Source organism: Sorex fumeus, unplaced genomic scaffold (genome assembly GCF_029834395.1).
Source record: "Sorex fumeus unplaced genomic scaffold, SorFum_2.1 ptg000177l, whole genome shotgun sequence".
NCBI lineage: Eukaryota > Metazoa > Chordata > Mammalia > Eulipotyphla > Soricidae > Sorex > Sorex fumeus.
The window spans coordinates 2,271,416-2,294,092 of NW_026606234.1; the positions used below are offsets into that span (position 1 = coordinate 2,271,416).

At 60.0% G+C, this 22,677-nt stretch overlaps 1 protein-coding gene across 1 annotated transcript; it reads right to left on the reverse strand.

Annotated features, from left to right (window-relative positions):
* Nucleotides 1–6,308: 6,308 nt before the first annotated feature.
* Nucleotides 6,309–21,945, reverse strand: FAR2 (fatty acyl-CoA reductase 2). The gene is made up of 11 exons (XM_056107809.1): nucleotides 21,742–21,945; nucleotides 18,342–18,517; nucleotides 16,412–16,591; nucleotides 14,830–15,007; nucleotides 13,827–13,871; nucleotides 13,110–13,228; nucleotides 12,783–12,850; nucleotides 9,864–10,035; nucleotides 8,912–9,041; nucleotides 7,754–7,881; nucleotides 6,309–6,471 (listed from the first exon to the last, which is right to left on the reverse strand). Exons 1-11 carry the CDS (start codon nucleotides 21,928–21,930, stop codon nucleotides 6,309–6,311), a joined length of 1,548 nt encoding a protein of 515 aa, XP_055963784.1. The 5' UTR covers nucleotides 21,931–21,945.
* Between the last annotated feature and the right edge of the window lie 732 nt (nucleotides 21,946–22,677).

Consider the following 22,677-nt stretch of genomic DNA (forward strand, 5'->3'; position numbering starts at 1 on the left):
ACGCGACAGCTGGTCTAGACTTTGTCGGGGCGTCCGGCTGCGGGGAGGGCCGGGCCCGCCGGGTGTGGCTCAGACACCCGGACCCAAGACGGGGACGGGCCCACGGGCTGGAGCGCAGAGCAGCTGGTGGCGCCCTGGCCGCCGCCTCCGCCAGCTTGTAGGTGGGGTCTCCCCAGAGAGGAGAAGGCACATTTCCACAGATCGCCTCCGGGGCAGGCTCTCGTCTGAGTGTGGGGTAAATTATAAAGGCAGGACTGTCAGCCCGAGAGCCCACTGCTGTCCGCTGGGCAGTGGGCAGTGGATAAAGGCAGAACTAAGCCCGAGAGCCCACTGCTGTCCACTGGGCCGTGGACAGTGGGTGAGGTGCGCCCAGAGTATCTCAGGCCAGTGACTTTGTATTCGATTTTGTTGTTCTAGCTTTCACTCTTTCTAAGGGTTGGTTTTAAACTTCCAGGTGATTCATAGTCAGAGGGGATGATGGCTCAGCTTCCACGAAAAACTCATCTGACATGGACGGGAAACCGGGCAGCACCAGTTAGTCTGTCCATAGGATTCTGTCCGGGGCTAACTGTTCTCTGTGTGAGTTCACAAAGCAAAATGCAGGGGCTGCTGCTGTGACGTACGTGTGTGTGTGTGTGTGTGTGTGTGTGTGTGTGTGTGTTCGGTGACCCAGAGCCGCCTCCCACCTCCCAGTCCTCCCCAACGGAGACAGACAGAGAGACAGGGTGATGGGACCACAGCCTGATGGTGAAAATGGCCCGTTTAATGCAGGGCTGCTGGTGTATTCGTAGCACATCTGAGGGGGTGGAGGTAAGGACGCGGGTGGGATTGATCATTTACAAAGAGAAACTCTTGGCAGAGGCAATTCTCTCGGGGAGATTCACTCAAGGAGACACACTGTCTCCCTGGGACCTCTCCGTTGTTTTTACCTTTCCCTCTGTTGTATAAGTTACTAATACTTGCAGTTCTTAGGAGGAACCCAGTAAGAGACAAGGATCCCAACACTTAGCTCTCTGGGCTGAGAGCAAGCAAGGCTTTTACCGTAAACCCCAGACCAAGTCCTCGGGCCAGTTCGGCTTGTCCTTCCCCACGGGGGTCCTGTCTCTTAAGTCTAACAGCTGGCATCGAGACCCTGCATTTATACTTCCTAGACTGTCCCATTTCGATGCCGAGGGTGGGGGAGCTTTGCCACTCACCCCGGGTCCATCCCAGTCCCATGGCGGGAGCTCCCTTTTGGGCTGTTAGGAACTGCAGCAGCTGAAGCCTGAGTCAAGTAATTATGACCAAGTAATTATGGGCAGGAACAGATATATTTCAGAGGCACTCAACTCCCAAATATCAGGAGCACAACATTAACGGTCTTTCTGTGTTTAACCAAAGACCATTGCCCTATAGCAAACTATAAAAGGGTCTAGGGGAGATAGAAAAGCAGGTACCGATACACAGCACTTCGACTACAAAGCAGTGCAAATGCAAAGTTCAGAATTACCAGAACGTTTTGACTTGTAAGTGATTAAGACTGACTTGGGGAACCATGACAGTGAGAGGCAAAGGATGGGAAAAAGCAATATTCAGCTTACAAGTTGAGCGTCCTTAGAAGGATCCGACCTTCCAAGTTAGGAGAATCAGATTGGGGAAAAGGTGATTAACTGGTTGGGGAGAAGAGCACAGAGAAGAGGTTGCAGGCCTGCTCCTCTCTGGAAAGAAAGATGGCGGCCGCACGGGAGCCTTGTGGACAGCAGGTTTGAGCCGGGGGCGGGCGGCGGCAGGGGCCTCATGGGAAGGGGGGCGTTCTGGGCCGCCCTTCACGCCCGACCGAGGTCGCCAGCTGCCCCCCACGAGCGGCTCTCTGGCACGGCCACGACTCCAGAGCACAGAAACCAATCTCTTAACTATCTGACTTTTAATAGAAATACTTCCAGGGTTAATAAGTGAAACAGCAGAAATCCAAAACCGCGCGACTTCATTTCATTCTTAAACCAAGCTGTAGAAAGCAAATCATTTCACAACGCTGTTTCAGCATGTCTGATTGGGGGGGGGTCGTAAACTCTAAACAACAATTGTGCATCTTCTATCGAAACAATGTATCTAGTCAAAGTAGATAGAGTATTAACTAAAACTCATCTGCCTCACAGGAATTGGGAGGGGTGGGAGGTGGGGGTCTATTGGGGTTCGCGGTTAAAAATAAGTATTGGTAAAGGAAATGTGTTTGATACTTACATGACTGAGACCTAAACCCGAAAGCTCTGTAACTTTTCCCACAGTGATTCAATAAAGAAATAAACTATTAAAAAAAAAAAAAGAGGTTGCAGATAAGCACGGAGGAATGGGAGTGACTCGGGAGCACTGTGACGGGTGTAACCCGATAAACCGAAGCTCCCAGTGGCAAGGGAGAAAGGACACACCAGTGTCATCCTACACTGCACGGTCGCACCAAGATGCGGGTACATACGCGGACAGTTGCCTGGCCTGCTGCATGGACTGCTTACAAGTACAGAGTTGCTGGTAAACTCTGCTTGGATGGCCGAGAACACATATTTGTATGCCAAAGGGCAGTTTCTAGAATGACTAACGCAAACGTGGGTCTCATATGAAACATTAGGCGTTCACGAAGCATGAGGAAGGTCTAGTTTGTAGAGGCTTTACGCATTTGGTAAGGAACAATAAATTCATTCGCAACTCCCGTGCCTCAAGCTGTGGAACCTTGGACCTTGACCTCGATTTCACTCTATGGCATCTTGACTGGGGCAGGACGGCCTCACCCGGCCACGGGGTACAGGACACCAGTGGCCTCCTTCCTCTTCCCACTCGCCTCCCTGATCACTCTCCGAGGCTCTGACCCCGCGTCTGTCCCGTGGGAAATGGGGGTTTCACACCAGCGGTAAAACCATTTGCAGAAGCCGCCTTGCATCTACTTAGGGGCTTTTGTTTAGGGCCTCGCCCAGCAGTGCTCAGTTGGGGCTGACGCCTGGCTCTGCGCTCGGGGGCCCTCCTGGCGGGCTCGGGGGACTCTGTGCGGTGCTGGAGGTGGATCCCGGGTTGGCCGTGTGCACAGTGAGCACCTTTCCCACTGTGGCCCCAGCCCCGGGCTTGGTTTCACACCCGGCAGTTTCAGGGCTCGCTCCCGGCTCGCAAGGTCAGGCGTCTGCCTCCTCGTCTCTTACTGTGTTTATCCTAATAACTGCAAGTATTGATACGTGGGGCTGGAGCAATAGCACAGCGGGTAGGGCATTTGCCTTGCGTGCAGCTGGCCCGGCCGACCCAGGTTCGAATCCTCCGCTCCTCTTGGAGAGCCCGGTAAGCTACCGAGAGTATCTCACCCACACGGCAAAGCCTGGCGAGCTCCCCGTGACGTATTCGATATGCCAAACACAGTAACAAGTGTCACAATGGAGACGTTACTGGGCCCGCTCGAGGAAATCGATGGATAATGGGAGATCAGTGTGTTTCTGTGTTTATTGATATGTGGGACTCACCCCGGCCTGCTCCCTTGCACCGCATGTGGTCCCCGAGCCTGCCTGTTTTTTGTTCCAAGAGAATACAAAACAGGCATTTAGCACCAAACATTTGGACCCTGCCATACCTCACGGCCCCTCCGGACCCTGTCTCCTTCCTGTGGCCCCTCACGTGGGCCCCCATTTCAGCAGCCTTCACCTCTTGCTCCAGACCGTCAGTTCTAGAACATGTCTCCCTCCACTCGAGCTGGTGGCTCATCCTGGCAGGAAAACCGTTCCCATAAAGCATGGTTATTCTTCCAGGTGGAGCTACCCTGCTGTTGGAGGTTGTACCCGTCTTTCGTTTTCCATGTCTTATTATTTATCTCTTGTGTTTGGGGGCCGCCGCTGGCGGTGCTCTGCACTCAGAACTCGGAGAGCCTCGGGTCCAAATGTGCAGGGGTCGCCCCCAGGTCAGCTGCGTGCCCGGCAGATGCCCGCCCTGCTGTCCCATCACGCCAAGCCCGTTTTTCATGCTTTAAGTGAAAGGAGCAGCTGACGAGGTCACAGCCTTAGAGCCGAGTTGCAACTCCATTTGCAAAGCATTCAGGTGCTCACTGTTCCGAATCTATGGCACGTGTGTCAGGACGGATGTGGTGAGCCCAGGGAGCACAGAACCCGGGCAGCTCTGCAGAGACCCTCAGCCTGGCCACACCAATGCACTTGGCCTTCTGGGTGCAGTGGCTTCTCCACTAATTTAAAGGTTTTTTGTTTTATGGTATTTTTTTTTTTTTTTTGGCTTTCTGGGTCACACCCGGCGATGCTCGAGGGTTACTCCTGGCTCTGTGTTCAAAAGTGACACCTGACGGGGACCATATGGGATGCCGGGGATTGAACCCAGGTTAGCTGCGTGCAAGGCAAACGTCCTCCCCACTGTGGTATCACTCCAGCCCCTGATTTAAGGTATTTAAGATTTTCGGCCGCAGCCGCCCCGTCTCACACCTCCCCACCGTTTCCAACGCAGGTGAGATCAGTCACAGCTAAAACGCAGGCACCTGGCAGCTTCTCAGAGTGCAGCGCAGCGAGGGGCTCTGGCCACCTCAGCCACTGGCTGCCACCGCGCGGGCACTTTTCAGGCTGGTGCCCCCACGGCCACTGCTTCCCCCTCACAGCGCTGCGTGCCCGGGGCGCTCACACCTGTGGCTGTGCGGAGTCACTCTGGAACCTGCATGTGGTTCCGAGGGCGCTGACCCACCCGGAAAGGCGAAGGTGTGTGGCCCGGTTCCACACGGGAGCTGAGTGTCCCTCTGTCCAGCTCCATGGACACATGCGCTAACTCCACCCAGAGCTTCCGTCACAGGTGCCCAAGCTCAGCTGGCCGGCCACCCCCTTTCGGGGAAAAGAATCAGTATTTCCCCCACCAAACACCACCCCTAATAAGAGGACAGTCTGCCCTCCCCGTGCCCCCCACCCCGCCGACGCCCCCAGAGCTGCTGCTGAGCCCTGATCATCCCAGCGCCCCACCTGGCTCGCATCTGCGTGGGCCGGGACTCAGTTTCCACAGAGATGCCCACATCCTCCCCTTGTCTGCGCTCACTGTCACTTTCTCCCCACCGTGGGACTTACTGGCCTCGGTGGGCGCCGGTCCCCTGCATGGAGAGCCGGGAGGGCTCATCTCCGCTGTCCTGCTTCTGCTCGTCACCCCACGAGGCCACAAAGGTCCTCGTAACAGCAGCAGGAAGGCCTGTGCCGGCCTGACCTAGCGGCAGCTGTGGCCTAGGGGAGAGGAATCCCTCCCGGGGGAGGGAGGGGCCTTCCCCGGCAGAGGGAAATCACTTCAGCACGCGTTGCGTTTCAAGACAGAATTCCTCACTGGATTTATTGAACTGGGGCAGTAAATCCTTAGAACACGTCTTGACCCAGTTCCATGGACCCATGTCGAGGCCTCGTCTCAAAGCAGACGTCATTGGTTGCCTTGTTTCACAGCTTGCATTTTCGACCCTGGAATGGCGTTCCCAGAACCGACAAGCCCCCTGAAAACGCCCTCTGCAGAGGGCAGAGAAAGCTCGAGCCTTTCTGGGAGGGAACCGGGTTCGAGGCCTGCAGCGCTCGTCCGTCTGGGCGGCAGCAGAGACGGCAGGGGGAGCGTGAAGAGCCCCCAGGCCAACTTCCGGGCCACTGTCCAGCTTTGTGCCCTATCATTTGAGTGTGCAGGCCAAGGATGCTAAATCTGAATGTTCTGGTTCAACAACTAACGTTGTAATACAGGATCCGCTCTGAAATACAAGAAAGCTGGGGTGGCCCCCGGCTTTCCGTTCTCCGCGGAGAATGTCGGGAGAGCCACAAAGCGACACTCACTCGCGGTGTCTGTTCTCTGGCTCCGCCCTGCGTGGAACAATCAGGGCGCTACAGATACACCGTGATCAGCTCAGGACTCGGCCCTCTGGCGAGGAAGAGGGGCAGCATTTCATTCCGCTGTCCTCGGTGGGAAAGGAGGGCCTCCACCGAGCCGAGGCGCGGCCCCTTAGCCGACTCCAGTGGGAAGGGTCCGAAGAGAGAAAGAAGAAAACCAGAAGGTTTTCTGAGAAGGTTTTCAGAAAATTTGGGACTCGGGATTTAGAAACACCCATTGCGGATGCACAAACTAACTCAGAAACAAAACAGGTCTGTGTGACCATCTCGGGGGGCAGTCTGGGGAGTCGGGGTGCTCAGTGTTCCCCCACGGTCCCTAGAACGCGTCTTGGTGGAGGCCAGAGAAGAGGCGTGGGTGTGAGCGGCCGGGCACTGCCCAGGAACTCGAGCGTCGGAGCCCGGCCATAGGGCTGGTCGCTGTGCAGAGGTCCTGGGGTGGCCGGGGATGGGTCGCTGAGCCGCTCAGACCCTGAGGGCGCTGGACGCCCGCAGGTAGGAGAGGAGCTTGGAGCAGAAGTTCACGAGGAAGAACCAGATGTTCCGCATCAGCTGGGAGCGCGTGCTGAGGAGGCGGCAGACCAGGAGCGCCAGGGCCGTGTTGAAGAGGTAGTGGATGTTCCGGAGCCTGCCGAGAGACTGGGCGTCAGGGCGGAGTCACTCGACCCCACTTGCGGTTCCGAGGGCGCTGACCCACCCGGGATCCCGCCTGCTACCTGAAGGCGGTGGCTGCGTGCCAGAGTTCCATAGACTCCTCCCCACAGTGCTCCTCCACACACTCCTCAGACGCACAGTCCTCCTCCACACAGTCCTCCTTCCACAGAACTCCCGGGACTCTACATACTCACAACACTCTTCTGCACACTCCTCGTTTCACAGTGCTCCTTAGTGCTCCACAGTACTCCTCATAATCCATATATACCTCATACTCACAAAACTCCTCCACACCTCCTCCTCCCACAGAAATCCTCGCACTCCACATCCTCCTCAGGCTCACAGTGCTCCTCCACTTCCCCTTCTCCCACAGTGCTCCTCGTACGGTGCTGCTCCACTTGCTTCTTCCATAGTCCTCCTAACCCACAAACTCTTCACGCTCACAGAGTTCCTCATACTCCTCCTTGGACACGATTCACTCCTCATGCTCACAACACTCCTCCACGTAGTCTCCTTCCGAGTACTCCTACTCGCAGTGCTCCTCCTTCCGAGTACTCCTCCGCCTTATCTCCGCTGCAGCCCACAGACAGCCCACGGCGCCCTTCAGTAGATTTTGCTTCTACTGCCCCGTCCCCAGGTCTTGCTCCAGGAGGGTTTTTTTTTCTTATTGGGTCACACCCAGCGATACTCAGGGGTTACTCCTGGCTCTGCACTCAGGAATTACTCCTGGCGGTGCTCGGGGGACCATATGGGATGCCGGGAATCGAACCCGGGTTGGCCGCGTGCAAGGCAAACGCCCTACCCGCTGTGCTCTCTCTCCAGCCCCCAACTCCAGGAGGGTTGAACGCTACAGTTCTTGGCCCGTTGCTCAAGGCGCCTCTGTAGTGTCTCTCCCGTGCAGACTACCTCCACGCGACACACTCCCGGGAGCAGGCCTGGCTGGTGCAGACCTCAGTGCCGGCCACAGAGCCCAGCAAGCCTGTGGCCTGTCCCCTCAGCCTCCGGCCTGAGGCTGCGCAGTCCTTCTGCACAAATGACGGAAGGAAAGTTCACACAGTCGGAGGGCCGGGAGCGGGAAGCGCGGCGCCCTGACACACCGCCGGCCCCTTCTTGCTCCTACGTGACGCCTGTCAATCACAGCTGACTCCAGGAAATACCGCCTGCCCCTAGCAGAGGGCCAGGGGCTGCAGGCTGCGGGACCCTGCGTGGACTGCGCCCCACGGGTAAGCCCCGAGGCACTCCCCCGAAGGACTCACTTCTTCAAGTGCTCCTTCGCCTCGGGGATGCCCGACATCTCCTCCTTCAGCAGGTGCCTCTTCACGCCCGCGACGTAGTTCTCGATGTACTCCAGCCAGTTGAGCTGCCGCACGTCAAAGTTGAACACCTGGAGGGCAAGCGCGGGGCTGTGTGCGGCGGCCACTCCTGGACAGCCACCTCGACCACCCGGGCAGTGACTGCCCACACGAGGGACAGCCCACACGCCAGGCTGGTTGGGCCCCGAACCAACCCTGGGAAGGAGGCCTGAGTGGTTATTTCCATGTCAGTGACACTCGGATCAAGTGACCAAGATAAACTTGGGTCCAGCAAACTTCCTTCACCGGTAAGAAGTCTTGTGAGGAAACTAAAGGGCCCAGGATTAGATGAAGGAGTATTTTTATAGGGGACGGGGGCAGAGAGATAGCACAGGGCCTAAAGTATCCGCCCTGCAGGGAACAGTTTGAAGCCGGGAGGGACCTGCCGATGGCCACCCAAGCACGGCCACCCAAGCACCACAGTCCAGCTCAGACAGTTCCTACCCACCCCCCACATTAAAGAAACAGAATGGAGACCCACAAAACACATCCTGTGTGGTCCCACCCTTCCGTGGTACTGGCGTGTCCCGGCTGGTGGGGTGTGTTGGCAGACCGTGGGGACCACTCTCCTCCCCTCCATTACTGGACATAGAAATGCCAGAGGCTGCAGCCACCCTGCCAAGAGGACCGGCAGGAAGGAGACATTTGGAACCACGGTTCGGCCAGTGCTCGGTGCAGCGGCATGAACGGAGGCTGAGGTGGCCAGTGAAGCTGGACTTAGATGATGGACACAGTGACGTCTGGCCTCCGTGGCTGGCCCTGGGAGGAGGCCCGGACCCAGAGGCAGGCTCTGCCATGGCGGGGGGGAGGGTGCCCTGGCCCGGGTGGTCCCTTCCCGGAGGGGCCTGGTCTGAGGGGGGCGGGTGCAACTAGACTGGGTGGGCAACACATGGCCATGCCCCAGAGCTGGTTGGGGGGATTCCTTGGGAAGACCATGGCTCAGCTGACCACGGGCCAGCAGACTGTGGGGCCCACGGGGGACAGAAGCCCAGTCTGAGACGGGACGGAAGAAGCGTTATCCAGAGGGACCACCCAGCGCAGGGGGCAGGCCAGGTCACTCACACGCTGGTCCTCAGGGCTCAGCTCAGCCCTGAGCATCTCGGTGCTGTTCATGCTCCACTCCCAGCTCTGGCTGATGAAGTACTCCAGCACCGAGAGCATCTTCAGGATGCGGTTCATGATCTTCATTAACCTGCGGGCAGCGGGCAGGAGCGGGTCAGCGCCGGATGGCGCCTGGGTGCGGCGACCCTGGGGGCCAGGCCAGACACTGCACCCAGGCCCGGGTAGCACGGCCGGCCACCAGGCTGCAGCTTCGTGCAGGCGGTGTGGGGCGCCCCATGGTACCTTCGTCAACAGGCTGGCAGGTCCAGCAGGCGAGACCCAAGGCTCTGCACAGAGCCCAGGCCCGCTCTGCCCAGGCCCCGCCCACCAGGCCCAGGCCCCGCCCACCAGGCCCAGGACCCGCCCACCGGGTCCAGTTCCCACCCACTGGACCCAGACTGCCCACGGGGCCCAGACCCCGCCCACTGGGCCCAGGCCCCCTGCCCACTGGGCCCAGGCCCTGCCCACCGGGTTCAGTCCCCGCCTACCAGGCCTAGGCCCTGCCCACCACCCCACAGTCCCTGCCCACTGGGTCAGTCCCCGCCCACTGGGCTCAGTCCCTGCCCACCGGGCTCAGTCCCTGTCCACGGCCCCACAGTCCCCGCCCACCAGGTCAGTCCCCGCCCACTGCTCCATCATCCCCGCCCATCGGGCTCTGTCCCCGCCCACCGGACCCAGTCCCCGCCCACCGGGCCCACAGTCAGAGGCCACTGTGTGTGCCATCACTGCTCCCGTGGCCCCTGGGCCTGCGGTCCCTGCCCACTGGGTGCCGGGAGAGCCAGTGGCACGCCCAGCACCGCGTTGCTGCTCCTCCTAGGGCCCGGGCCCACCCGACCCAGGAGGACCCCGGGGGGCTGCCCCGCACAGCCAGCATCTCCCCAGCTCTGTCCCCACAAGGCGGGCGTCCACTCACCGGGGCTTCCTGCCCGTGAGCCGCAGGAACAGGTCGTAGATGAGCACAGGGACCCAGTGGCTGACCACGTTCCAGTATTCCTGGGAGAAGGCGCTGCTGGTGAACTTGGCGTTGGGCCTCCGGAACGCTTTCTCCAGAGGAACCTTCTCGAAGCTTCCTAGGATCAGTGAGCCTGGGGGCAGAGCAGGCCAGGGCCGGGTCAGGCCCAGCTGTGTGGGGCTGAGAAGGGCGTCAGGGGCACCACCCAGGGGGCCCCCAAACAGGCATCAGTGTCACCCTAAACCATGTTTTATTGGGGGGAGGGCTGGGCCTCACCCCGTGGGTTCACGGGTGGCTTCTGGTGCCGGGGACGGGGCTGGGCCATGACCCCTGGGCCATCCCTGCGGCCCCCACGATGTTAGAGTGGGCTGGGCCCGTGAGTGAGCATGGACAGAACCGGGGGAGGCGAGAGGTCCTCGGGGGGCAGGGAGGTTGTTCCCGGGCACAGCCTGGCATGCATCAGGCCCCAAGCCCCGCCCTGGCGCCGCTGCCCCTGCCCACACCACTAGGCCCGGGCCCCGGAAGAGCACCAAAAGTGGGCTGGGGAGAGGCGCCTCCTTAGAAGAATTCCCCACAGCAGAGGGTGTTCCCCTGGAACAGGGAAGGGTCAGAACCCGAAGCCATGACGGGCTCAGGCAGGCCCACGTGTGGTCACTCCAGAAGGGGGTTCTTGTTGTCTGTGGGGCCACCCCAGCTGTGCTCAGGGCTTCCTCCTGCTCTGCACCCAGGAGTGATCCTGGGTGGGCACACTCGCCCACGGCACGCCCGCCCACATCTGCACCGTCCCCACAGCCCACCAGCTTCCAGCTCCGAGACCACAGCTGCGTGTCCCCCGCTCAGCAAACAGCCTCCAGGACGAGCTGGCTCCCTGCTCAGCCCTGCCCGTGCCTGAGCACCCACCTCACCTCTGCCACAAAACCCACATGGCTCTTACCCAAGCTCCCACGGGGCACAGGGTGGGGCCGTCTGGGGGTCCCCGTCCTGCTGTGCCTCCGAGGCCTGCTGCCTCCTACTGCAACCTCGAGTGGGCACAGCCCCCAGAGTGCGGGCGGAAGGTCGCTCCTGCCAGCCACCCACACCCACATCGGCGGCCTCGCATCTGTGTGCCCTGCCCAGGCCTCACCGCTACCCAGCCTCCGTTAGAGGCACAGCACCAGCCCACGGGGTCACCCCAGACGACGGCGCCAGCCCACGGGGTGTTTTATCCTGGCCAGCAAGTCGCTGTCCCTGCTGAGGGTATGGAAGGCATCCGCTGACCATCTCCCCAAAAACAGCCAGAACTGCCGGCCGGGCCGGTGATGCCAGGCCTGAGACCCGAGTGCCCTGCCAGGAGCTTTGATCCTGTGTGCGCCCAGGGCGGCTCCTTCCAGAGTGAGACCGTCATTCTGTCACTGACATCTGGGAGCCTTGCGGGTTTTGAAATAGTTCAAATTTTGTTGGCTTGGGGGCCACACCCAGAAGTGCTCCGGGGTTATTCTTGGCTCTGCACTCAGACATGACTCCTGGTGGGACTCGGGGGCTGCTGGGGGTGCCGTGGATTAAACCCTGGCCAGCCGCATGCAAGGCCAGCGTCCTCCCTGCTGTTCTCTCTCTCTCTCTCTCTCTCTCTCTCTCTCTCTCTCTCTCTCTCTCTCTCTCGGGCTCCGTTGGAGGTCTCTTTTTATTACTTATGTCCCTCAGAGTCTCAGGTGACTAAATGAATTCAATAACTGGCCCTCTGACGTAAAGAATCTGGAAGGTTCCCGCCTGCCTTCCTTCCTGGGGTGCTGAGGGTTCAGCTCAGGCGCGGCGGGAGAGGACCTCTAGCACTCTCTCGCTGGCCCTGGGATTTCGTCTCTTTTGTTTTACTTCATGGTTTTGGGGTCACGCCCAGCGGCGCTCAAGCCTTCCTCCTGGCTCTGAGCTCAGAGACCACTCGTGGAGGTGCTCGGGGGCTCTGCGTGGCGCTGAGGGTCAACCCTGGGTGGGCTGCCTACAAGGCAAACACCCCCTGTCACTCCTCCGGCGCCTCATTTCACATTTAAATACTGCGCAGAGCAGCATGGCAGAGGGCCCAGAAATAAACAGCAGATTCCAAAAATCAGACCTCCCTCCCGTGTCACTGTCACTGTCCTCCCGTTGTTCATCGATTTGCTCGAGCGGGCCCAGGAACGTCTCCATTGTGACACTTGTTACTGTGTTTGGCATATGGAATATGTCATGGGGAGCTTGCCAGGCTCTGCCGTGTGGGCGAGATACTCTCGGTAGCTTGCCGGGCTCTCCGAGAGGGGCGGAGGAATCGAACTCGCGTCGGCCGTGTTGGCCACTTGCAAGGCAAACGCCCTACCCGCGGTGCTATCGCTCCCCCCATCCCCTCCCATGTATAACATGTAAATAAGAGCGCAGCGATTTAAGATTCATGAACATTCACAAGAAAATCAGTTCCTCTATGCAAAAGGAGCGTCGTGGGCGGGGGGGGGGCACTCTGGTTCTGTATTACCTGTGGGTAACTGCAGACGTGGATGGAAACAGTGTGACTCAGTCACAGGTTAAAGTCCCGGCTTTTCTGTCTGGTCACTGCCAGGAGGAGCAAGTAGGGAGCAGAAACCCACAGCACAAGGTCCTCGTCGCGGGTCGGCGCCCCACCTGCCGCCCACCGTCCTCTTCCTTTGCGGCGCAAAAGGACTTAAGGGTCCCGCTTCCAACTCACTCCCATCTCAGCCCTGTTTGGCTGTCACCAGACTCGCCACCCACACAATGCCGTGCCACCCAGACACGTGCTGGCGGGGGGGTCACCAACACTGTCCTGGCACTGTCCCCGATGCGACCGGGTGCCGGCGGCCTCAGTCTCCCTGTCCCGAGCATCCGGCCCGCGGGGCAGGCTGGCCTGGGCACACTCACCAATGTCCTTCCAGCAGCAGGGGTTGAGGGCCCCCGACGTAGAGTGGTAGATCCGTGTGGATTTCGGTCTGGAAAATTCCAAGAGGCCGTGAGCAAACCGGGAAAGCCACCAGCGCGCCCAGACCATGCCCTCCTGGTAAGGCGGCGCACGGGGCGGTGACCCCCGCGTGCAGACCCAGCTGGGCCGGGGATGGCAGGAGGGAGTCCCGCTGGCCAGACCCCGGGCGGGCACGCAGGCCGGCTCATGCGGAGCAACTCCTCCCCCACAGCTCAGAGGCCATGGCCAGACCCCGCTCACCGGCCACCCCCGCGAGGCGCCCGCTGCACCTGTGCATGGCTGTGTACCAGCCCACTGCCAAGGTGAGGTTGATCACGATGTCCACTGGGATGATGTCAGCCACCGCCATGGGGGCCCCCTTCACGGAGCGCAGCAGCCCCTTCCCCATCTGCAGGGAGAGACGGACCCTGGGCCATGCGCCCACCGCGTGCGGGAGGGATGCGGCTTGCTCGAGTCCCCCTGCCCGCAGCCCTGGCCACGCGGCTATGCTCCTCCAGACACAGGAGACGCAGCCGGAAGCTTCGGAAAACACGAGTGAGACTTGCCCTGGGCAGGCATGAGATACCGTCCACAGTTCCCAGAGACTGGCAAGGACGTCTGGGGCAGAAGTGGGGACATCCAGGAAAAAGAAAGAGGTGAGTTCATCACCCCTGTGATTGTCGGAGCTGCTTTCGTGTTGGAAAGCCGGACAGCGGCTCTCAGACTCTCCCCGAGCTGGCCGGGAAGCGCAGTGGGCAGCTCCAACTCTGATGGGGGGGGGGGCCCAGCCCTGTGCTGACTGGACAGCAGGGGGAGCCACCCCCAGGGGGTGGGCAGAGGGCACCTAGGCCAGGCCCCCGCGGCTCAAAGGCCCCTCAGCCCCTCACAGTCCAGGATGTTTTCCTGCCAATGACACCCCCAGCAACAAAAATGCCTTCATGGACCGACTCCCACTCGCCCATCAGCCCGTCACCCCGTGAGGCTCTGCCCTGCACCCTTGCACCTACCGCGATCATGATCCCGCTGGGTCCGTTGAAGTTATCCACCCAGCCCTGCAAGGAAAAGGTGCGCTTACCCCTGCAGGGTCGTCACAGTCCCACCCTCCCACGCCCCCCGAGGAAGGACCCAGGACCCCCGGGACGGCCCGACCCAGCCAAAAGCGGGTGCCAGGGAGCTTGTCCGGCCCCCTGCCTGCCAAGGGGCGAGGGCCGCAGACATGCGATCTCCATACTGCGGCCCGCCACTGTCCCTCCGAGCGCCTGTGGCTGACTCCTCAGCTCCCCCGGGCAGTGTCGAGGACGGGATTGGCACAAATGACCACTGAGAAGTGCTTGGAGGACATGGGGTGTCAGGCGTGGTGGAGGACGTGGCCTTCCCGAGTTCATCCCTGGCCCCCACCCCTGGCCCCCAAGCACATGTTGAAGTAGAGGTGTGTGTGCGTAGGGACAGGGTGGTGACAGCCCGTGGTCACCCCAGAGGGGGCCTGAGACAGCCCGCGGTCACCCCAGAGGGTGTCTCTCTAAACCTCGTGGGCTGTCCACCAGGCGGGCTTCTCAGACCAGCGTGGGGGAAGGTGACAGCATTCAGCGTCTGCTGTGGGTGACACACACGTGGGTGAGGCCACCGCCCCGAGATCCCATCTCTGCCCCCACACCAAGACAAAGGGACGCGGAGGCAAACGGTTAAAAACAACCATGGGCCTGAGAAGTGGCCCGCGGGGAGGGCGCTGGCCTTGCAGGTGGCCGAGCTGGCCTGGTCCCGAGGGTGCCCTGAGCACCGCCAGGCCTGATTCACAGGTGCAGGGCTGGCACTAAGCTCCAGCACAGTCAGCTGTGCCCCGAACAAGAGCAGACCAACAGGGTCCAGCTCCTGCTGTGCAGGAAGAGTATGACGAGGGGCTTGTGGCTCCGTGGGGGGCCGGCTCTGCTGCGCTGGGGTGTCGGGAATGGGAGAGGAACGCTGCCCACGGCCGGGGGCTGGGAGCAGGGCACGGGGCGCGGGCGGGCTCACCGGGAAGGGCTCCTGCCAGGTGGCGCCCACGATGGATGGCCTGATGATGGCCAAGTTGAGGTGGCTGCCCTCCTTCAGCAACACCATCTCGGCCAGGGCCTTGGTGTAGGTGTAGGTGTTGGGCCGGTCCTCGATCAGCCTGGGGGTGATCTCCTCGATGATGGCATCGTCCAGCCACCTGCAGGCGTGAGGGAGGGCTCGAGCGGCCACACGGACCCGAGGCAGACAGACGCACAGACACACACCTGGCCCGCACCAGCCGGGGGCTCAGGGGCTCAGGGATTCAGGGTCCTCTTGGAGCCCAGGGCGGAGCAGGGACCATGGGAGACCCCCTGCCCCCACGGCCTGGCCTCCCAGATGTCCCCTTCCCACTCGCCCGACACGCTCCGCAGCCACCACACACGCTTCCTGCCACTCCAGGGTCCTGGCACCCGCGGGCACCGTCTGGCCACGGGCAAAGGGCTGTGAGCAGAGTCGAAGGGCAGCCCTGGCCGCTCTATACTGTCCAGCTGGAGACCAGGGCCCTCATCCTGCCACTGATCACTTTTACATTCTTAAAATTCCGTTTGGTGCCTTGACACATGCAAGTGGGTCTGGCAGATGCACAGCTGCTGCAGCCAGCCACGGGGCACGTCTGCAGGTCTGCACAGCCCACACGGTGTCTGCAGGTGTGTAAAGCCCACAAGACTGGTGATCATCTGCCGAAATATCCCGAGAAGGGCAGACACAATAGTCTGGGAAGGGAGTGAAGACAGTCCTAAAGGGGATCGAGCAAGGATCCAACAGTGGGATCTAAGAGAGGGGTCTACTAGGGATCCACCGGAGGGATCTAACAGGGATCTACCAGGTGTCCACCAGAGGGATCTAACAGAGGGATCTACTGGGGATCCATCAGGGGATCTACTAGGGATCCACCAGAGGGATCTAACAGAGGGATCTACTAGGGATCCAACAGAAGGTCCATCAGAGGAATCTACCGGTCTAACCGTGGGGTCTAACATGGGATCTAACATTGATCCCCTCCAGTGACCTACAGAAGAGATCTAACAGAGGGATCGAATAGTGTCCCCAAAGAGGGATCTACCAGAGGATCTACCAAGGGAGCCATCAGAGGGATCTACCGTCCCCGAGAGCCATGGCCCTGCCCGTCCGATAAGCCGCAGTGACGAACCCAGCAGCGCCTCTGCCGTGACGGCAGGTGAGTCGCTGACCATCAGCTCCAGGAGGACGCGCTGTGGTTTTCCCGGCCAATGGGCCTGTGCCCACGTGACAATCCCATGGCCGGGCACCATGCCCGCAGACTCCCCCAGCCACACAGAGCGGAACCTAGCACGGGCCAGAACATCTGGGGCTTCCGGCCTCACGGGAGTTGCATCACACGTGCTTTTCAGCTAGGACAGAAGAAAGACAGGCCGAGAAATGTCCACGTGGGCTACGGCTCCAGAAACTGGGACACCCTGTGACCCCAGTGACCCAGGTGGTCACCTGGTGCCGGGATGAGGGGCCGAGAGTCCCAGCAAGCCCGTTCTGCCTGGTTCCCCGGTGTGCGCCCTCTGGGTCTCGGGGCCCCGCTGCCACTTACTCCATGGAGGCCATGATCTGCTGGGGATCCACGGAGCACGGGTACACCACCTCGTCGATGTGCTGGAGGTTGCAGTTGGCGTAGGCGGTGGAGATGTGGATGAAGGCCTCCAGCCTGGACATCTGGCTGGCCATGCGCAGGAGCTGCTGGGTGGCCGCCACGTTCAGCTGCACGGCGTGTCTGCAGGGACAGAGGGGCCAGGCGGGTGCTCAGCATCCCGCCCTGTCCGCCCGGGGACCCGCCCCTGCTGGCTGCAGTGCCCTGGGGAGCCCTGGGGCCAGGAATCCCTGAAGCTTGCGGGGGTCCTGACCCTCTGGGAGAGAGAAGCCACAGCTGTGCTGACTCAGTCACGGAGAGAACAGAACCCACCGCTCCACGGCGACACATGAGGTGGTGGCGACCAAACTTGCACCATTTTCCTTTTTCTTTTGGTTTTGGGCCACACCTGGTGGTCCTTGGGGCTTACTCTGGCTCTGGTGTTTGGGGACCCCATGGGGTCCTGCGACCAAACCAGCAGGAGTCACGCACTGTGAGCGCCCTGCCCGCGGTACACGCCCCTCGGGCACCACACCTGCAGTCTTTCTAAAAACCTGTTCAAGTCTCTCCAGGGCTGATCAAGAAGCATAAGCAAGTCAGAATAGCCAGGAAAATTCAGTGAAAAGAACCACAATGCTGACTTGTCCGAGACCGGCCGTGGTAAACCGGGTGTGTAGCTTCGCATCCACCTCTTTGGCATTTGGAATGGAAGTGGATGGGCTGGAGCGAAAGCACAGAGGGTAGGGCGTTTGCCTTGTACGCGGCTGACCCGGATTCGATTCCCAGCATCCCGTATGGTCCCCTGAGCACTGCCAGGAGTAATTCCTGAGTGCAGAGCCAGGAGGAACCCCTGCTCATCGCTGGGTGTGACCCAAAAAGCAAAAAAAAAAAAAAAAGAAAGAAAGTGGAGGGGACAGTGTGGCTGTGGGTGTCAGGAGGAGACCCCCGGGCACAGGGCAGTGCGAGCCACGTTCTCAGGAGGCGGTTCAGCATTTCAGGTTAAACAAGGGTTGCATCTGCCCCACGGTACAGGGTCCAGAAGGCACAAACACTCGAGAGGGGTCAGAGCCATTGGTGGGTCAGTAGAGAAGTGACCGGGGAGGTCAGAGGCGCCCGTGCTCATTCAGGGCTGGAGAGACAGGTCATCGGGTACGCGCTTGCCCTGTATACGGCTGACCCACGTTCTAACCCCAGAACTGCATCGGGTCCCTTGAGGGCCACCGAGCGTGATGGCAAAGCGCAGAGACAGAAGTGAGCTGTGAGCACTGCAGAGTGGCCCGGGGACAAACACACCGATGAGAAGACTTACTCTCGCAGTAAGAAACCCGAAAGCGGAACCGAGCTGTCTACAGCTATTTCCAACGAGACGAGGCCACTGTGTGCATGTGTGTGTGGAGTATGTGTGTGTGTGCATGCGTGTGTACAAATTAAACACACATCGCTTTTTATGACGAACACAGAAAGGCTGCGAAAATGGTCTCCCCAACATTAAAATGGTCCCCCCGGCCCAGGAGACCCTCTAGAAGGAGAAGGAGAGGTTTCACCCCTTGGGAATATTTCTTTCCACTGAGTTTCTTAAAAAGCAGAGAGGAGGGGCTGGAGCGATAGCACAGCGGGTAAGGCATTGGCCTTGCACGCAGCCGACCCAGGTTCGATTCCCAGCATCCCATATGGTCCCCTGAGGACCGCCAGGGGTAATTCCTGAGCGCAGAGCCAGAAGTAACCCCTGTGCATCACTGGGTGTGACCCAAAAAGCAAAAAAAAAATGCAGAGAGGAGACAGGGCTGGGTGACTCTCAGAGGGCTGCAGTGCTGGGTGAGAGCTCAGAATCTCCAGCTCACGTGGCCACAGTGGCTTGGGAGGCCCCAGGCCACGCCCGTGCCCGGACACATACCTGAGGTGGTCGTCGAAGCGCACGGTGGCGGCGCAGTGGAAGATGAGATTGGTGTTGGACAGCAGCTCCTGCATGTCCTCCTTGCTGATGGCCAGGTCCTGCTGGTTGAGGTCCGCGCAGATGGGCCGGATCTTCTCGTGCATGTCCGGACACTTTTCTTTGACTTTATCAAATAGCTGGGAAGACGCGGGTGCGGCTCGTGGGTGTGGGAGACTGACCCCAGTGCTTCAGGCTCCACCAGTGAACTGCCCCTCCGCCTCCCCCAGGGAAGCCACAGTGCTCTTGCGAGCACCCTAATCCCCGAGCTTATCTTTAACCTTGACCTCTCATTGTTAGCTACTAAACTCCCCAAGTCAGGCTTGGTTACTTATAAAGTCGAACCTTCTGGTGACTCTGGGTTTATTTTTTTGTTGTTGTTATCCATAGTGAATTACTTGCTTTTTCCCTTTCCCTTTAGGCAATAGAGCAATGTTCTTTGCTTAAAAACAGAAAGGCCACTAATGCTGTGCTTCTGATATCTGGGAGTTGATTGACTGAAATATGTCTACTCCTGGGCATCCGTCAGAATTACTTGACTCAGGCTTCAGTTACTGTGTCTGGCATATCGAATACTCTCGGTAGCTTGCCGGGCTCTCCGAGAGGGGTGGAGGAATCGAACTCGGGTCGGCCATGTTGGCTGCTTGTAAGGCGAACGCCCTACCGCTGTGCTATCGCTCCAGTTGCCGTAGTTCCTAACACCCCAAAAATCTGGGTCCCAGCGAGGGATCTCTGACCTCGGACAAGCAGCAAAGCTACCCTCGCATCGATATGGGATCGTCTAGAAATCATCAACCAAGGTCTTGATACAAGCAGTTGAGACTAAGAGCTAGAACCCCAAGGGATGGGAAAAACTAAATCGGCCTGAGGACCTAGCCTGGGATCTGCGGTAAAAGGCTCGCTGGGTGAGTTTCTCAGGAGAGCCCCGGGGAGACAGAGTGCCTCCTTGAGTTCATTCCCCCCAGAGAACTGCCTCCGTGGAAATGCTGCACCCCGGTGAATGATCAGTCACACGTGCGTGCAGTCCTGTACCTCAAACCTCTTCAGATTTTGTTTTTCTTTTTGGGTCACACCCGGCAATGCACAGGGGTTCCTGCACTCAGGAATCACTCCTGGCGATGCTCGGGGGACCACCTGGGATGCTGGGGATCGAACCCGGGTTGGCCGTGTGTAAGGCAAATGCCCTCCCCGCTGTATCGCTCCAGCCCCCCTCTTCAGATTTTGTATAAACGCTATTCAGCCCCTGAATTAAATGGGCCATATTTACCGTCTACACATGAGCTCCCCGTCTCTTTGTACCTCTTTGTACCGGGGAAGCCTGGGAGTTCATTCTTGGCCACTGAGCATGTCTCGCACCCTGGACTCACAGTGGGAACTGTCCGACCCCCTTCCCGTGAGCCCCGTGCCCACTCTGCTCTCCCCAGTGCCGTCTCAGGCCCCGCAGAGATGCCACTATTCACGGGGAACCTTCCGCGTCTGCTTGGAGCAGCTGTGGTTTGGACCTGGTGTCCACTCCCAGGGCTGGACATCTGCAGGCCAAGCATCCCTCCCCAGAGGCCCACAGCCCCCGGCCTTCACCCAGGAGGGCACTGGAGCCCAAGTGCTGGGGGCCTACCCCATGACCCTGGGGCAGCTGAGCAGCACGACCAGAAAGCAGAACAAACATGCCAGTCTGGGGAAAACATGCAGACACGCGTGTGAGACACGCCGACAGGGAGGGCGGCACTGGCCCGGGGTCACATGGCTCAAGTTCCACCCGTGACTTTAGGGGACGACTGAAAAATTCCAACTGGCTGACAAAGTTGTTACCTCTACCACAACTGCTCAGACCCGCTGGGCGACGGTCCACGCGGCCAGTACTCAGACCGCTGGGTGACTGTTCACGTGGCCGATATTCGGCTGTTGGACCCGCTGTCCACAGCACCTTCACCACTTCCCAGAGCAGCTGCCTTGGTGGAACCTTCTTGGTTCCAGGCTTCTTGTCTGAATCATACATGGCAGTGCTCAGGGGACCGGGGATGGTATGTTCGTGCCGGGCATGTGTGTAGGTATATGTGAGTGCAAGTATGCTGTCTAGGGATATGGCGTGTACATGTCTATGGTATGTACGCATGTGTATGCTGTGTGTACATGTGTGTGGCATATACGAATGTGTATGTGTGTGTACATGTGCGTGTGAGTGGCATGCATGGATGTGTGTGTACGTGTGAGTGGTATGTACGAATGTGCATGCTGTGTGTGTGCACGTGTGTGTGACATGTACGAGTGTGGATGTATGCTGTGTGTGCGTTCAGGGGTGTCTACTGACTCTCCCACATAATCCAGATGCCCCAAGAGGGGAAACGAAGGTGCCCATGACTCAGAATGATTCTGTGGCTGGTGAGAGTTTGCGGGACGGGAGCTCTGTGAGTTCCAGTCTGAGGCTTTAACAAAGACGAGGTGTGGCCAGAGCGGTGTAAGGAGAGGAGGAGGCAGCGGGCGAGCCCCTGGGCTGGACAGGCAGTCAGGCGGGGAGGAAAACCCTGGTGGGCCTCAGGGCCAATGCCCTGTCCCGAACAGGGAGGCCCAGGGGCAGGGTCTGGGTGAGTGACCGCCAGAAGCCGCTGGGCACTCACTGGTCAGGCTTCCTAGGCTGAGCAAGTGACCGTCAGGGGCCAGTGGGCACTCACTGCCCAGGTCCTCAATCTGGGTGAGTGACCGTCAGAGGCTCCGCTCCGGGGAGAGACGTCTCCCGGGAGGAGCAGTCAGGAGAGCGTGTGGGTCTGTCAAAGGGCTCTGCCCACATGTGTGTGGTCAGGGCACGTGGCAAATGCACACAACAGGAGCACGGGCCTGCAGGCGGCCACACAATGGAAGTGACCGCAGTGACCAGTGGCTCCAGCTGCAGCACCCGTGGCCAACTCCTACTGGAAAAAGTACAGAGAGAACAAGACCGATACCAGTGACCCGCACTGAGCCCCTGGACCCAAGGGGAGAGTGGGCAAGGGTGGGTCTCAGGGTGGCACACCTGGGGTTGGGAGGGAGGGATGGAGGGAGAAACAGAGAGAGAAAGGGAGAGATGGGAGAGACGAGAGATGAGAGACGAGAGACGAGAGAGAGAGAAGGAGAGAGAGGAGAGGGAGAGAGAGAAGGAGAGAGGGAGAGAGAGAGGGAGGGAGGAAGAGAGGGAGAGGAGAAGGGAGAGAGGAAGAGAGGGAGAGGGAGAGGGAGAGCTGCAGGAGCAGACTGCTGGGCGACTGTCGCAGCGCCCAAGTGTCCTCTGCAGCCTACGATACGGCCACCTGCACCCGCGAGGGACGTGACCAAGAGCCGCAGGGCGAAGGGGGCGTGAGCGGGGGCCCGAGGGCCGGCCCGCGGCACCCACCTTGCAGCTGAGCATCTGCGCCACCCGCTGCTGCAGCGTCCGGCCCTCCTTGGGCCGCACCAGGACGTAGATGACCCTGAGGCCCGGGCTGGCGCGCAGCAGCTTCTCCAGCAGCGCCTTGCCCAGGAAGCCGGTGGCCCCGGTGACCAGGATGGACTTGCCCTCGTAGAAGCCTGCGATCGCGGACATGACTCGGTCTCGTGCGGCGGGGGCGGGGGCGAGGGTCCTGCAGGCAGAGCAGAGGGGCACGGCCACCGTCAGGGACTCCCGCCAGGGCACCCACACCCCATCTGGGCACCCCCATCCGAGCCGCTTCCGGGACTGCCCAGGCGCCCAGCATGCGAGACGCACTCGGCGAGGCTGACCCCACCTTCCTGTCCCCGATACGGCCCCTCAACCCCCGGGCTGCAGAGTCATCTCAGATGGCCCCGGGTACCAGCTGACAGCACCAGGCACCCCTCCCTCCGCCCGCGCCCCGCAGCCTCGCCCTCCCACCCCGCAGCCAGCTGCCCCACCAGGACAGACCACCGCAGTCTCCCCGGACAGGACGGACCACCTCAGTGTACCCAGGACGGACCACACAGTGTCCCCTGGACAGGACAGACCATCGCAGTGTCCCTGGCCCAGGCTCTCCTCCCTGTCCCTTTCATTTGGGTAGCAGGTCAGCCTGCTTCTTTCTTTTTTTTTCTTTTTTTCTCTTTTTTTGGGGGGTCAGACACGGCCATATGGGCTGCTGGGAATCAAACCCGGGTCGACCGTGTGCAAGGCAAACGCCCTGCCTGCTGTACTGTCGCTCCAGCCCCTTTTCATTATTTATTTATTTTTTGAAAGCATCACCATTGTAAACTAGTATTTTTTGTCTTTTTGTGTCACACCCAGTGATGCACAGGGGTTACTCCTGGCTCTGCACTCAGGAATTACTCCTGGCCGTGCTCA

Coding starts and splice junctions, on each gene's coding strand:
- FAR2 (XM_056107809.1), bottom strand. CDS start 21,930: ATGTCCGCGATCGCAGGCTTCTACGAGGGCAAGTCCATCCTGGTCACC. Junction 15,008..16,411: donor CAGATCATGGCCTCCATGGA/GTAAGTGGCAGC, acceptor TCACGCCTGCAG/GTGGCTGGACGATGCCATCA. Junction 9,042..9,863: donor CTCACGGGCAGGAAGCCCCG/GTGAGTGGACGC, acceptor CGCTGCCCGCAG/GTTAATGAAGATCATGAACC.